Source organism: Malaclemys terrapin, chromosome 11 (assembly GCF_027887155.1).
Source record: "Malaclemys terrapin pileata isolate rMalTer1 chromosome 11, rMalTer1.hap1, whole genome shotgun sequence".
In the NCBI taxonomy this organism is placed as follows: domain Eukaryota; kingdom Metazoa; phylum Chordata; order Testudines; family Emydidae; genus Malaclemys; species Malaclemys terrapin.
This window is the reverse complement of record NC_071515.1, coordinates 24,764,838-24,781,345: the sequence shown is the minus strand read 5'-3', so window position 1 is coordinate 24,781,345 and position 16,508 is coordinate 24,764,838. Positions and strand designations below refer to the sequence as shown.

General features: G+C 41.0%; 1 protein-coding gene across 10 annotated transcripts in view; it reads right to left on the bottom strand.

The window, feature by feature from the left end:
- ANKRD44 (ankyrin repeat domain 44) overlaps nucleotides 1-16,508 on the bottom strand; it is a 211,440-nt gene that overhangs the window by 15,129 nt on the left and 179,803 nt on the right. For all 10 annotated transcript variants that reach the window (XM_054043995.1, XM_054043994.1, XM_054044002.1 and 7 more), the window contains 6 exons: nucleotides 8,929-9,007; nucleotides 7,658-7,775; nucleotides 6,577-6,793; nucleotides 5,710-5,797; nucleotides 3,263-3,346; nucleotides 458-603 (listed from right to left, as the gene is read on the bottom strand). In XM_054043995.1, the coding sequence (XP_053899970.1) occupies nucleotides 458-603; nucleotides 3,263-3,346; nucleotides 5,710-5,797; nucleotides 6,577-6,793; nucleotides 7,658-7,775; nucleotides 8,929-9,007 (732 nt within the window). The remainder of the gene's footprint in view (nucleotides 1-457; nucleotides 604-3,262; nucleotides 3,347-5,709; nucleotides 5,798-6,576; nucleotides 6,794-7,657; nucleotides 7,776-8,928; nucleotides 9,008-16,508) is intronic.

Genomic DNA, 16,508 nt, shown 5'->3' with positions numbered 1-16,508 from the left:
TTTTGCACTTCAAAATAAACATCTTTTAATAATTTAACTACAAAAGATTACTCTTCATCTTCCTGCTAGAAGGAGATTCTATTGCTCTGTATAATCAGGGAAATTAGACAAATGAAGGAATTAATACCAAGAGCACTTTTTAATCACATGCTACACAACTTTTGGCAGAAAAATGGGCACTGTTTATCTGTTATTGAAACTATTTGCAAAGTGAAATGAAAACAACTGACAAGAATTCTGGGTGCAATAAACATAAGATTTTTTAAAAATATGAAGCTAACTTCTTTTTACCCATTATATAAAATAGATGGACACACATTTAGGTATGTACTCTTAGTATCTCTTAGTATTTTAATTATAATCCCCAAGGGGGAAAAAAAATGATAAAGCATTTGGATGGGTAAGCACAGTAGCCTTCATTTTCTTTCAAGATTTACAGAAGCAAGTAGGTACCTACCTACAGCACCTGCATGTCCATTTTCAGCTGCCATCATAAGTGGCGTTTTCCCTGAATTATCTGCAGCATTTACCAGTGCATTGTGATTTAAAAGAAGCTGCAAGCATTCTACATGATCAGCAAAGGCTGCCGCATGAAGTGGAGTTCTAAGAGAAAAAACAGCATGATTATAGCTTTAGGATATTAAATGATCTATAAAGAATTACAATATTGTTGTCCCTTGTAGCCTTAAGCAGAACAGTACAAGAAGTTTTGAAGCTTTTTTCCTATGAAACTTGAAACTTAAAACTCTCAACAAGGCAAGTTAGGATGCTACTCTCATATAAGCAATAAAGATAACAGTTGCCTCCTCCATGTTTGTACACGAAAAGTCTAAAACTGGCAAGCATCAGGTGGATGGAGTTGTGGACAAGCTCATAAAAACAGGATGTTTAACTTAACAGAACATACCGCACAATGCAAAAAACTAGCAGACCTCCCTATTATTCCTGATTTTTTTAATAAGCTTGTGACAGAGATAAAATATAAGGAAAATTTGGATCTGGCCTTCCTGTTATTAAAAAAATGCTACAGTATTCTACCTACAGTAATGACCTGAAAACTGCAGTAACAGTACTGTAACCCATAATGTTTGACAACATTACTGTAAAGTGTAGCGGTGATTTTATAAGGTTTGTAGCTTATTGTAATTTTGAGAGGATCCCACAACTCTAAGAATGGGTTCTCTGTCTCCACATGTTAAGACTGACACATTTGGGGGGGGGGGGGAAGGAATTGGGGGGCAGGAATTGTTTCCAGCAGTGTCTGATGATTGGGTGTTCTTGTTTTGTTTTATGACTGTTTTTGTTTTGCCTTTTAGCTTTATTGTTATCTGGAAAACTTTGAGAGTGAGGTATTTAATTTTAATTATATGACCACAATTTTATTTGTTGTAAGGGTACCCAGAGCATGCAATGGGCAGCAATTCAATTGTTATACAACTTTAACAAAACGAAATAAATACGTAGTGTGACGTTGCACTCCATATGTTTTATGGAAATATGCTAATGAGTCTGAATATAATGTAACTGGAATATGCTTTATGCAAAAGGTCTCTTGTAAGATATCATTACAAAGCTTATAATCTACTGAGTGTGTTCATCCTATTTGTAAGAATGTATCATTCTTGTATCTGAAGCTAGAAATATGAAGTATTACTCTGAGGTCCTACTGTAATTATGCAAAGTGTGGGCCATTAATGGTGGCTTAGGATCTTGATGGCTCCCCCTGACTAGGACAATTGGTTGTGAATGGGTTTATTTACCTGCAAGTCTTCCTGTGTACATGACTTGGGTAATGAAGAATGAGGTCTTACAGTGACATGTGACCATGATACCGGAATCCATCCACCTGGTGCTTTTCCATTTAGAAGGAGGGGTTGGGACCGAGAAAAACAAAAGATTCCCGCCTGGGGCCAAAGCTATAAAAGGGGGTGGAACAGAACAAAGGGGGCTGCCAGTGATGAGAAATCCCCTAGTTACCACCTGAGCTGGAACTAACAAGGACTGTACCAGGGGAAAGGATTGGGCCCAGACGAAGAAGGAGTCTAGTCTGTGAAAGAAGCTTATGAGGGTGAGATTTACCTGTATTCAGTTTCTTAATGTATTAGGCTTAGACTTGCGTGTTTTGTTTTATTTTGCTTGGTAACTTACTTTGTTCTGTCTGTTATTACTTGAAACCATTTGAATCCTATTTTTATCCTTAATATAATCACTTTTGTTTATTAACAAACCCAGAGTAAGTGATTAATACCTGGGGGAGCAAAGAGCTGTGCATATCTCTCTATCAGTGTTATAGAGGGCGGACAATTCTTGAGTTTACCCTGTATAAGCTTTATACAGAGTAAAACGGATTTATTTGGGGTTTGGATTTCATCTGGAACTGGGTATCTGGGTGCTGGAGTTAGGTAACCTGCTGAGTGGTTTTCAGTTAAAGCCTGCGGAGGCATGGTTCAGAGTCGGGTCTGTGTTGCAGCAGGCTAGCGTGTCTGGCTCAACTAGGCAGGGTCCTGGAGTCCCAAGCCATCAGGGAAAACAGTCTCAGGTAATTTCAGCACATCAGGTGACAGTCCCAAGGGGGTCTCTGTGACCGAAACCGTCACACATAGAAATACACTGAGGAGATTTTCACTGCCCCCAAATAAATTAAAGATTTGGGTGTGTCCATGACCCAGCTGATCCCATCTGTCATTCAGAGTCCGTAGTGTATTTTGTTTAATAAGAGTTCTTTTAGAAGTTAAATACTTTTCTGTCTTACAAATTATGGTCTTGCAAAACTGAATGTGCTTAAATGTTTTTGCTTAATCAAAGCCTATGTGAGGACGCATATATAGTTCTACTCTTGTTTCATAACCCCTGTCAAATGCACTCTTAGCTTACAATTTTTATGTTTTACAACTAGGAATTAACGCAGCTTTTTCATTTGCCCCAAACTGGAGTCTACTGTTTCCTTTTAACCATATACAGCAATCTGAGAAGGGGGGTAAAAAAAAAGCTTAACTACCACCATACTGGGTTCCAGTGAACAACCCTTAGCCCTGGGCATTTTAAAGAAAACAAAGTCATATTTATTTTGGTAGCAATGTAAAATAATATTCTCTCTTGAAGTGTATCACCACTTCCTTTGTTAAAGTTCAACTTCTGTGTCATCAGGAGCTGCTCTGACAAATTTTAGCCCAGATGTAGATTAGTTGCACAAACAAAAATTAAGATCTTAGACTGATTTGTGAAGGTGAAATGCATTCTGTTCAAGAAACTGAACTCTTACCTTCCTCTGTCATCTTTACAGTTGACAATGCTGGCATCTATGGCCCCAATGAGCAGTGAAGCACAATTTTCATGATCATTGATTCTATAAAGGAAAGAACAATTCTTTTTAAGGAAGAATGTCTAACTGTTTTCCACTCTGCCCATACACACTTCCTTTCCCCAACTGACTGTACATTAGTATTTCTTTCTGTATATTTGTAAGGTGTCCCAATTAATTTTTGCTTTAACAGTATGGGCCTGATCCTAGCTGCTATAAATCAGTGTAACTCCATTACAATCAAATTGCAGCTACTATTTTGGATTTGTAAAAAGCAACGGAGGGTCCTGTGGCACCTTTACGACTAACAGAAGTATTGGAGCATGAGCTTTCGTGGGTGAATGGCCACTTCGTCAGACACAAGATTTTGGATTTGAATCACAAAAGAAAAATAGACACTGGTCCTGCAACTGGCTGTGCACAGCTGATCCCTTCAACGGAGCTCCGCCGACACAAAACAAGCTGAAGGTTCAATGCACTGACTAAACCTTAAAGCAAAACAAAACAAAAACCAAACACACCCCTTCATATTCAACTGGAACACTTGTCAAGGTTTAAAATGGCTATGGGGAATCCTTCTCAGAAGTAAATCCGAACTAGTGGCCCTGAGTGAACTCCCCAAAACTTCTTTAGACACTTTAAAATTAGTTTAAACTTAAATCACATATCTGAGCCTAGGCAACGCTCAGATGTGTGGGCTTAAGTGAAAGTAACTTTATTCAAACATTTAAAGTATTCACAAAGTCTCACTATTTCCAAGGAGTTGAGAGGTTGGGGGTGGGAGGGCGAGAGGAGAGAAATAGCGGTCTGTATTTGGCAAAACATTGCAACACCAAGCAGTTTGTCTCCTGGATCCAACAGGCCTTTAAGCTGAGAAGAATGTTATCCCCTTAGTCTTTAATTAAGTTTTTAATGTTTAAAAATATTAACTGTAATTATTATATGTAGCATATGCCATTTTATGGTTAATATAGAAAACTATTTTTTCATAGAATACTGTCACTTTTTAGTAACCTTTTAATCAAGCCACTATTTCTATAGAAATGCTGTCATTTTATGGATGACAATGACCTCTATTATCTTAAACCCAAAGAAAAGTTTATTGAGTTTTGGTCCCTGTCTCCGGATTGCTCTACTGGGGAGAAGGAGACCATGTTTTTTTTTTTTTAAAAGTGACCATTTGGGGTTCAGATTTTATATATCAAGTTTCAGTCAGAAGTGGTTTTATTTTAAGCAGGTTTTTGAAGGGTTCTATTTTTTTTAATTTATCATTTTTATTATTAAAAAAATCAAGGTTTAGTTTAGGATGAACAAACAGATCATACAAATAGAAAAGCTGACAATTAACTAGAGAAGTGAGAGCAGACCTCTGTACATTTATATAGAATCCACACATCAGTCATTTCTGGGAGAAGATAATTATTCTACCAGCAGAATGAAGAGTTCATAAGTCAGTAATTCTAAACCTCAGCAGGAATCATGAATGTGTCTGTTTGATTCTATAATTCTTATTGATTTTTCTGCTGGCTTACCCCACTCAAAAAGCACATTCTTCCAAAATACTGCATATGCTTTGCCCTAAATTGAGCTAATTTTTTCTGAGTGTGACAGGCAAATTTGGAGCTGGCCTGTGGTAATTTATTGACAGTGTATGTTGGCCTAGTTATTGGGATGTTTACTCTATGAATATGCTGGTTTAACTCAATAGAAGTCTGTCTTAAATACAGATAGGAAGGAGATGAATGGCTCAACGCAGCCATCTATTAGTAAACACTTCGGAGTTGTTAAGGCACAATGCCAGAACTGCCAGAGCTTTGATGATGCTGCCTCCATCTTCAGCCAACCTACAAAACTGGTTTTGGCCAGGAATGGCCAGAACCTGGCAAAACAAAAGAACAAAGAACTGTAGCAGGGTTTAAAGAGGGATGCTCTCTCTCAGGGCAGAGAGCGCTCCAGGGAACCAGACTCAAACCAGCCTCCTCCCCAGGAGCCTGCTGGGGGTGTCTCAGCATGCGAAGCCTGCTTAGGTCACCATTAGGGAATGCCTGAACTTGAGGTAAGGTAAATATTTGTGTAAACTTGTTTTAAATCCTTTTTTCTCTAATGCTGCACTCAGAGAGACCAGAAAGGGGACAGAAGTGCAGCTTGCCCTGTAATCGTGAGAGTGCAACTTCAGGCCATTAGATGAAAAGTGTAACAAATTCATTCAAACTGCAGTAATTCATATGGCTCTTGATAGCTCCAGTTTTTCACCACAAGGATATGTACATTATCATCATCAGATCTAAAAATCATTTTCTAGTACTATTATCTCTACACCCGGCTAACTTTATTGTTCTCATTCTACTCATTTTCTGGATATATCCTTAAGCAAAATAGTCAGATTTAATATTGATATTTCTACTTACACGGCACAGTGCAATGGAGAGAAGTTATTACCATTAAATTTGCGGAAATATTTCTGTTCCAATAGTACCTCTATGCAGTTTTCATTACCTACAAGAGATCAGATGATTTATTGTTAAAAAAAGCAAGAGAATAGTACATTTTCATATTAAGATCACGTGTGCACTGCATTTTAGCATTTGAAATAAGCTAGGCTGTACTGCATATGTAAGTTCTTATGCAATAAAACGTAAGGCACGTGAGATACTTTTAGAGGTGCTGCGAACTAGACCGACATCTAATTTGGGCGCTTTTTTTTTTTCTTTTTTTATAAAGGTCTCTTGTGTTTTCACATTGTGCTATGACACTTTGCAAAATAGTCTTTTAGATCTTCAGAGATGGTCAGCCATCTATCACTCTGTACTTAGAAGCTTAGTCTTCGACGTACAGCCCCAAACCACCCTAATGAGAAGCCACTAATGCAAGCCTGTTGTACTGTGTGTACTACAGTAACTGGAGGGATAGTCTCATGCACCAGTGTACAAGAGGTGACTCTTGTAGGATGGAATCCTAGTCTCAGTGATGTCAATGGGAGATACGCCATTTATGTTAAAGGAGCCAGATTTCATGCCCAGCCTCCAAGGGATGGCTCCAGTGTGCATCAGGACTGAGGCATGCACCTAGTGGCTGACTCTGAAGCAAAGTTGCTGTCTTGCTGGAATTTCCCTGCCTTTTGACTTGAAGGATAAATGTAGCAATTTCTTGCTACAACTTCAAAAGGCAAAAGGAGAGAATCTACATCTCAAACTTGTTATGCTGCTAGCCATTTTACTATTCTACTTCCTAACACTAAAGTTTGGCAAAAGATATAAAAAAAGAGAAAAGCTTACCATTATAACAAGCCCAGTGCAATGGTGTATAACCTTGATTATCTTTGAAACTACAGTCCTCTTCTGACAGTGCAATCTGCAGTAATTCACTTAACCAAGTGGCATGACCATGAGCTGCTGCATAATGTAGAGGTGTCCTGCCTCTGGAGTCTTTACACAAGATAGATACTTCTTGTTCCAACAGCATTTGAACGCATTCCTCATGCCCAGTCATAATCTGTTAACAACAAAGAAGTGAATCAGCAGGTTGATATAGTGTCGGCACTGTGACAAAGGATTTGTGAGCTACGTGATGTGCTTTTGAATACTGGGTGGCAAGGTTGCGCTCCAGGAAATTGGTGAGAAGCAACTTGCTCCCGAGTGCCTCTTTATATTGAAAAGCACTAGTACCAGCTTCCAGTTTACCTGACCTCACAGTTTGAGGATGAACACCTCCAGTGAAGTCAGGTACAACTTAGACCTTAGGAGTTTATGGCTGAACACTGAGATTCTTAGAATAAAGGGTGGAGTCCTGAAGATCCTATTTGAGTCCAACTGAATGGGCGTCAGTCAAGAATGAAACCACAAATACTAGGGAAGAAAGGGTGAGTGAGGAGCAACAACAACATTACCAAAAATATCAAATATTTTAGAAAGCTGCTCCAGTAATCCAGCTACTGCTATCACATCTGCTGCCTCTGACATTGATTTATCTCCTACAGTATTTTAATCATGTTCATATATTGTTATCAGTATGGAACAGAAGCTTTATGCAATGGTTTCTATTTTGTACAGGTATTTCCAGGACTCTTATGGAAAACTGTTCACTACATGGTCATATTGACATGTAACCCTATTAGCTCTCTCAGCAACTGCATCTTGACTGAGGAGCTTACACCTAGAAGAGATTATATCTACCCCGAATCTCATTGCCTCCAACTCAAAATTTATGACTCACTTCTTTAACCCAACCTTCCTATGCTGGTTAATATTTTCATTTATTTACAATCATCTCTCCATTTAATACCCCTTTGTTCATAAAAGAAAAGCCATAACCATCAAGTCAATGTACATAGTTAAGGGTCATAAAATTAATAGTCACCCCTCGATGTAAAGCTGTGCATCCCAGGAAATCGGCTGCATCTACAGATGCTTCTTTTTCAAGTAACAAGGAAACAGCATCAATGTGCCCATATGCCACAGCTAGCATCAGTGGGGTTCTAGAAAATGAGAAGTAATCACAGCTTTAAGAACACATGCCATTTCTATTGATAACTTATCCTTTGGGGAAGAGGGGCACCAGGAATTCCTGCCATTTTCCACCACCATCTTCATGCCCTATATTCATCTATATAACCCAAATTAAGGTACTTTCGTACAATTTTATTGTTAAGCAATGAAACAAACAACATCATTATTAACAGAGAAACACATATCTGATTTCTAGGCAGTTTACATTGCAGCATCATTCAAGCCAGTCCATGTTAAAAATTTATTCTTTAATAACCCATGATTATAGCAAACTGCAGCAGAATAGCAGCCTCATGATAAACCACGAAGCTCACTTGTGTAATCACCCCCACCCCCCACCCCCCGGCTAGGTGTTAAGGTAACTATTTCTGTAATTTTTAAAAAATCCTGGGCAGAATTGTTTAATAAGTGGGAGAAGCCAATTGTATTCAGTATCTCATTTGCACCAATCATCCCTCAGCCAGACACTGGAGCAATATTTCTTCCACTTCTTTTCAAAATGGGATTTATTCTCCTTTTGCTTTAAGGTGATGGTGCAGGGACTGAAATTGATGCCCTTTAAAAACATGGCATTCATCTGTCTGTGTTTTCCCAGGTGAAATTTTAAAGCCATTCACAATTTCCACATTTAGAATATACAGTACTTGCATCCTCCCTCCATAAGTACCCTTTAGTAAGAAGTGAAAACCACCATCATATACATCAACTCCAATATAAGTGTCATATTAAATTAATACTCTGTCCAAATTCTCTGTCCCAAAAGACCAAGTATGTCCTAAAATATCAATGTTTTGGGAGGGATGAGGATCTCCCTAGAAACAGTTCAGAAACTTATCAGTTTTTAACTGAATTTAGCTTTAAACATCTCAGAAGAATTGCATAAAGGTTGGGGTAGCATCTAAAATTAATAAGTAATGGTTTCCCCTTGCTAATGTTTATTCCATGGCTTTGATCGACTGAATGTGTACTTTGTAATGTTTGCCAAATTCTATGAGGAAAAATTGGAATGGTGCAGATGTACACAGTACTGTATTCAGTACTTCATACAAGTACCTATGCTGTGAGCAATTTATGGAGCTGCCATTCATATCACAGTACTGTATCGAAACAAAGAAAACTTACTGTCCTTTGGCATCTGTCACATCAGGGTTGTCTGCAACTTCCAGCAACAGCCGCAAACATGGTGTGTGACCGTTGATGACTAGAAAGAAACAACACATATTTACCAGTCTGTAAACATACAAAAACTTATGAAACTAATACAAGAACTGCAGTTCAGACGGTTCCCTCAAAACACCTATGACAGGGAGATTTATTTAAGATGGGAAAAGACATTCTTCAATGACAGAAATGAACAGTCAGGTAATTTTCACTTAGCTTGTGCTAATGAAATTGTGCTCTTGGTTCTGACTGCAGCAAAAAGAGGAGTTTTTTTGTTACATACAAAAATCACAAACAAGCAACACAAAAAAGTATCTGATATTTTTTGAGTCACATCTGAGAAGACCCCTACCAAAGGAAGTAACATTTCAGAATCCTGCAGATTGGATGAGACAATACTTTTTATTTTTAATGCATTGGCAGTTACATGAGAAAATCTTATTATTGTTGCTTGGACCTCTGAATGCTGTTCCTTGGACACCTTAATACTACATGCCTCCACAACTGGCACCCAAGAGGCGTAAGGACTGACTGGAGACACCCTCAGAGTTTGTCCCTACAAAACAGGGATGAGGTAACATTGGTAGAGGAGTGAGGGAAGCTTGTGCTACTGCTCCCCACGTTGTTCCTTGGCAGCGGGACATCAAGTGTCTCCCTCCACCCCCCATTGCCAACCTCAGACCTTTCGATGGCATAAGTGTCAAGAATTCACCAATTCTCAAATAAATAATTTTTTGTAAAAGTAAATTTGTTTGTCTCAAGGCTAGTGTCTTCTCCCTGTTCCCTCCTACTTTCCCCACACCATTTGGCCAAGATTGTCAAAAGTGATTAGCGGTTTTGGATGCCCAACCGGGGACCTCAAAGAAGTCTGATTTTAAGGAAGTGATGACAACTTGCCCTCTGACAATTGGGCCCCTTTAAAAGGACTCAAACTGGGCACCCCAAATCACCCTCATTTCTAAAATTCTCAGTCTTTATCATTGAAAGATGGCTCTCTCTCTCAGTTCTCAACAGAGAGCTCCAATCTTCCTCTCATCCCTCCAGGCCCTTTCCTTAGCCTCTTTGGATCCTCACAACACAGTTAGCAGGGGGTTACAGTGCACAGTGATTTGAGGCATTTTCTTGTATGTCAGTGCAGAGGGCTAACCAGAGCCAAGAATTCAACTTGAGTTTTTCCTCTGTTTTTCTAGTTTAACATTGGATGTCAGAATCATAGAAGATTAGGGTTGGAAAAGACTTCAGGAGGTCATCTAGTCCAACTCCTGCTCAAAGCAGGACCAACACCAATTAAATCATCCCAGCCAAGGCTTTGTCAAGCCAGGCCTTAAAAACCCCTAAGGATGGAGGTTCCACCACCTCTCTAGGTAACCCATTCCAGTGCTTCACCACCTTGCTAGTGAAATAGTGTTTCCTAAGATCCAACCTAGACCTCCCACACTGCAACTTGAGACCATTGCTCCTTGTTCTGTCATCTACCACCACTGAGAACAGCCGAGCTCCATCCTCTTTGGAACCCCCCTTCAGGTAGTAAAGGCTGCTATCAAATTCCCCCTCACTCTTCTCTTCTGCAAACTAAACAAGCCCACTTCCCTCAGCCTCTCCTCGTAAGTCATGTGACCCAGGCCCCTGATAATTTTAATTGCCCTCTGCTGGACTCTCTCCAATTTGTCCACATCCTTTCTGTAGTAGGGGGCCCAAAACTGGATGCAATACTCCAGATGTGGCCTCACCAATTCCGAATAGAGGGGAATAATCACTTCCCTCGATCTGCTGGCAATGTGCCTACTAATGCAGCCCAATATGCCATTAGCCTTCTTGGCAAAAAGGGCACACTGCTGACTCTCATCCAGCTTCTCATCCTCTGTAATCCCCAGGTCCTTTTCTGCTGAACTGCTGCTTAGCCAGTTGGTCCCCAGCCTGTAGCAGCGCATGGGATTCTTCTGTCCTAAGTGCAGGACTCTGCACTTGTCCTTGTTGAACCTCATCAGATTTCTTTTGGCCCAATCCTCCAATTTGTCTAGGTCACTCTGGACCCTATCCCTACCCTCCAGCATATCTACCTCTCCCCCCAGTTTAGTGTCATCTGCGAACTTGCTGAGGGTGCAATCCATCCCTTCATCCAAATCATTAATAAAGATGTTGAACAAAACCGGCCCCAAGACTGACCCTTGGGGCACTCCGCTTATACCAGCTGCCAACTAGACATCAAGCCGTTGATCACTACCCGTTCAGCCGACAATCTAGCCAGCTTTCTATTCACCTCATAGTCCATTCATCCAATCCATACATTTGTAACTTGCTGGCAAGAATACTGTGGGAGACATATCAAAAGCTTTGCTAAAGTCAAGATATATCATGTCCACTGCTTTCCCCATATCCAGAGAGCCAGTTATCTCATCATAGAAGGCAATCAGGTTGGTCAGGCATGACTTGCCCTTGGTGAATCCATGTTGACTGTTTCTGATCACCTTCCTCTCGTCCAAATGCTTCAAAATGGTTTCCTTGAGGACCCGCTCCATGATTTTTCTGGGGACTGAGGTGAGACTGTAGTTCCCTGGATTCTCCTTCTTCCCTTTTTTAAAGATGGGCACTATATTTGCCTTTTTTCAATCATCCGAGACCTCCCCCGATTGCCACGAATTTTCAAAGATAATGGCCAATGGCTCTGCAATCACATCAGCCAATTCCCTCAGCATCCTCGGATGCATTAGATCTGGACCCATAGACCTGTGCATGTCCAGCTTTTCTAAATAGTCCTTAACCTGTTCTTTCACCATTGAGGGCTGCTCACCTTCTCCCCATACTGTGTTGCCCAGGACAGCAGTGTGGGAGCTGACCTTGTCTGTGAAGACCGAGGCAAAAAAAGCATTGAGTACTTCAGCTTTTTCTACATCATCTGTCACTAGGTTGTCTCCCCCATTCATTAATGGTCCCACACTATCCCTGACCTTTTTCTTGTTGCTAACATACCTGTAGAAACCCTTCTTATTACCCTTCACATCCCTTGCTATCTGCAACTCCAGTTGTGTTTTGGCCTTCCTAATCACACCCATGCATGGTCGAGCAATATTTGTATACTCCTCCCTAGTCATCTGTCTAAGTTTCCACTTCTTGTAAGATTGTTTTTTGTGTTTAAGCTCACCGATTATTTCACTGTTAAGCCAAGCTGGTTGCCTACCATGTTTGCTATTCTTTCTGCACATGGGGATGGTTTGTTCCTGCACCCTCAATAAGGCTTCTTTAAAATACAGCCAGGTTTCTTGGACTCCTTTCCCCCTCATATTAGCCTCCCAGGGGATCCTGACCATCAGTTCCCTAAGGGAGTCAAAGTCTGCTTTTCTGAAGTCCAGGGTCCATATTTTGCTACTTTCCTTTCTTCCTTTTGTGAGGATCCTGAACTCAACCATCTCATGGTCACTATTTCTCAACTGAAGAAAAAAAATTAAATGTAACCCTTACAATTTTACAGCTCTTACAGACCTGGAGAAAACCTCTCTCAGTTTAACACATTATGTTTTTGCAGAGACTGACAACATTTTTGCTTTTTTCATCTGTTGCAGGACTTGTGTTTACACAATCCACCAAATGGATGATACAGCACTGGATTTTTTTAATTTTTTTTTTGCGGGTGGAGGGAGAGGGGTTGTTTTTAATTGCAATAATTTCTCCACCATGTGATCCTGTTCCCATCCTAACAGGAGAGTTGTTCCTTCTCACTGCCTGGTTTTCATGGGCTGATGCAACAAACTTTTTGTGCACAATGCCATATCACACTGTGCTGGCTGAGAAACTTGTACACATCATCACGGCTTTAAATTGCATACCCAAAAATAACCTTCCCTGCTCTAGCTACAAAAATAAGAATTTCTCTGATATTTACCATTAAGTAATGGCATAGGCAGAACATGTAAACAACTCTGCAGTGCAAATGAGTCACTGCTTCACAGTAAAATCTCTCCTTCAGTAGGAACTAGAGAAATCAACACTTTTCACACCAATGTGTGAAAAGGGTTTAGGCAAATGATCAATAGAACAGACACTCCAAGATGTTACTTCTCTTAGCACTGCAGAATCCATACACCTCTGTGAGAATGACCTCTGGACTCTGTATTAGCTTGTGCAGTTACAACAGAATTATGAACTACTTCTGAATTGCAAAATCTTTGATACTGATGATGATTCACAAGCCAGAATGAATACTGCTTGTCCTTAACTCAGTTTGCAACTTTGGCAGTTCGAAAAATTCTGGGCCTGATTCAAAATTGCATTACTCTAATTTTATGCAGGCTTTGCTCTGTTGATTTAAACAGCATGAAACCAGCATAAGGCTGCAGAAAGGCAGAAGTGAATCAGGTTGTTTTTTGTTTTGTTTTTAACTGAACACACACGAGATTGAGTCACTGAAACACAATGAACATGGAAAGCAGCTATGCCATTTGCACAAATAACTTTCCAGAGTATGACCACATTTTAACGGAGAGAGGGAAACCTTCTATTGTGACCATCCTCATTACTGCAACATTACAGAGAGGTCAGGCAGACAATCCTTAAGCCCTGACCATGTTATACAAATAGAATCAGAGGTTTTTGGTGGCAGAGTAATTATGTTTTCTCTATCCAAGTAAAATACCAAACTCCCAGGGTGTCTTTTGAGTCTGCAGGAGCTGACTGTGAGCACAAGTCTTCACTAATGCTTCTGTCACATCTTGAAGCTATTATGATTTGCCAGTCTCGGGTTGAATGTGCTCTGGTCTTTGAATAATGTGATGTCATTTAAATACAGCAATTTTTAAATGTCACAATTAATGGGAAGGAGTGTGGAAGGGCAGGACCCCCTCTGATTGTGCAACTCCAGATACCATGCTCCCCCTAGATGAAAAATAACAAAAGGCTAAGGCCTGAAGAATTTTAAAACATCAGTACCACAAGGCTCTGCCTCTTGAGCTAACATTACTGCTGAAGCTAATGGAGAGTCACTAACAGTTCTATCCTCTTTTCAGATGTTTAGCCACTAGAAGGTAAAATCATTGCATGTTACTGAATCATACGTCCAACTTCAACCACACCACTTGTCTCCTTTACTTTTCTGAGACTAATCCCATGCTCAAAGGATAGTCAGGTGCTTAAGAACCTTTCTGACTTAGGCCTAAAGCTTTGAGCAGTTCTGATATATTCCAACCAATCGAAAGGAGTGGATGCAGTCAACATTGGGTGCATGCCAATACATTACAGCTGACAGGAAAAATAATACATTCAGGCTGAGTAAGACTCAGCTGCAGGCTAAAAACCTGTGCACTAGCTGCCTAGATGGCAACTTGGGACATCTCCAGCCCACCAGGAGCCTTCAACATGATAAGGCGGGACTCTGGTAGGTATAGATACACATTGAAAAATATGAGCAATAAGAAAACATACTGTAATTTTCAGCGGCTTTAATAGGGCATGGACTTTGTCAGGACTGAGATCCCCACTTTGAACTTTAGGGTACAAATGTAGGGGCCTGCGTGAAAAACTTCTAAGCTTAACTACCAGCTTAGCTCTGGTTTGGCTGCCACCATCAATGGATTCCCTCCCTGGGAAGCCTTGAAAAACCCTCACCAAATCCCTGGTGAAAACAAATCCAAAACCCCTTGGATCTTAAAACAAGGAGAAATTAACCATTCCCCTCCTTCCTCCCACCAACTCCTGGTGAATCAGTTCCAACCCCCCCCTGGGATCTACAACAGGGAGAAATTAACCATCCCCCCTCCTTCCTCCCACCAACTCCTGGTGAATCAAGATCCAAAACCCCATTGGATCTAAAACAAGGAAAAATCAATCAGGTTCTTAAAAAGAAGGTTTTTAATTAAGAAAAAGGTAAAAATCATCTCTGTAAAATCAGTATGGAAATTAACCTTACAGGGTAATCAAACTTAAAGAGCTCAGAGGACTCCCCTCTAGTCTCAGGTTCAAAGTACAGCAAACAAAGATAAACACTCTAGTAAAAGGTACATTTACAAGTTGAGAAAAACAAAGGAAAACTAACACGCCTTGCCTGGCTATTTACTTACAAGTTTGAAATAGGAGAGGCTTGTTTAGAAAGATGTGGAGAACCTGGATTGATGTCTGGTCCCTCTCATTCCCGGAGAACGAACACACTCCCAAACAAAGAACACAAACAAAAGCCTTCCCCCCCCCCAAGATTTGAAAGTATCTTGTCCCCTTATTGGTCCTTTAGGTCAGATGCCAGCCAGGTTACCTGAGCTTCTTAACCCTTTACAGGGAAAAGGATTTTGGAGTCTCTGGCCAGGAGGGATTTATAGTACTGTACACAGGACAGCTATTACCCTTCCCTTTATAGTTATGACAGACTTTTTGAAAGAACTATAAACATATGGAAATAAAGCAGGAGGCACAATTTGAAGATGAGGTGAAAGGAAAGGAAATCAAATGACATCAATACTTATGGCAAACGTATACACAGAGCATGATCTCTCAGTGCAAATCTTATGTGCATACATTACATTTAATCATGGCGTTGTAAGGCGTATATTCTCCTCTTGCACCACATGCACTATTAATTCTATACAGGAATTAAAGTATGTGATATATCAAAAGGAAATTATACCCTTATATCTGCACTCAGGGCTGCCTCCAGCGTTTTTGCCACCCCAAGCGATGGAAAAACAAAACAAACAAACAAGCAAGCCGCAATCGGCGCGGCACTTCGGCAGCAGCTCCACCACGCCACTTCATAATTCAGCGGCAGGTCCTTCCCTCCAAGAGGGACCGAGGGACCCGCCGCCGAATTGCCACGGAGACCCAGACATGCCGTCCCTTTCCGTTGGCCGCCCCAGGCACCTGCTTGCTGCACTGGTTCCTGGAGCCGGCCCTGTCTGCGCTGCATTTTACAGTCTACACTCAGTGACACATTAGACAACCATCTAAAAGACACTCTTCTTTCAAAATAAAGATTCGGTGACTTCTGATAATCAGTTTGTGCAGTTGCCATACAGCTCTTCTTTGCTGCGCTGTGGCAATGTTACTATATGCATCTTTGATCCACAATTTAAGAAGGTCCAAAGCATATTGCTTAATGCAGAGGTGGGCAAACTATGGCCCGTGGGCCACGTCCGGCCCGCAGGACCGTCCTGCCCGGCCCCTGAGCTCCTGGCCAGGGAGGCCCAGGGGGCGGTTAGGGGCAGGGGGGTCCCGGGAGGGGGCGGTTAGGGGACAAGGAGCAGGCGGGAGGTTGGATGGGTCAGAGGTTCTGAGCAGGGCAGTCAGGGGGTGGGAAGTGGGAGGGGTCAGATAGGTGGCAGGGGCCAGGCTGTTTGGGGTGGCACAGCCTTCCCTACCCGACCCTTCATCCAGTTTTGCAAACCCAATGTGGCCCTCAGGCCAAAAAGTTTGCCCACCCCTGGTTTAATGTATACCACAGGACTACAATCTAGGTTTTCCTCAGATACAGTTAAAATGTTCTGCAGACAAAGGTGAGCCACAAAATAGGCACAGCATATTTTATCTTGTGTTGCCTGTTTGCATATATGATTGCATTTTAA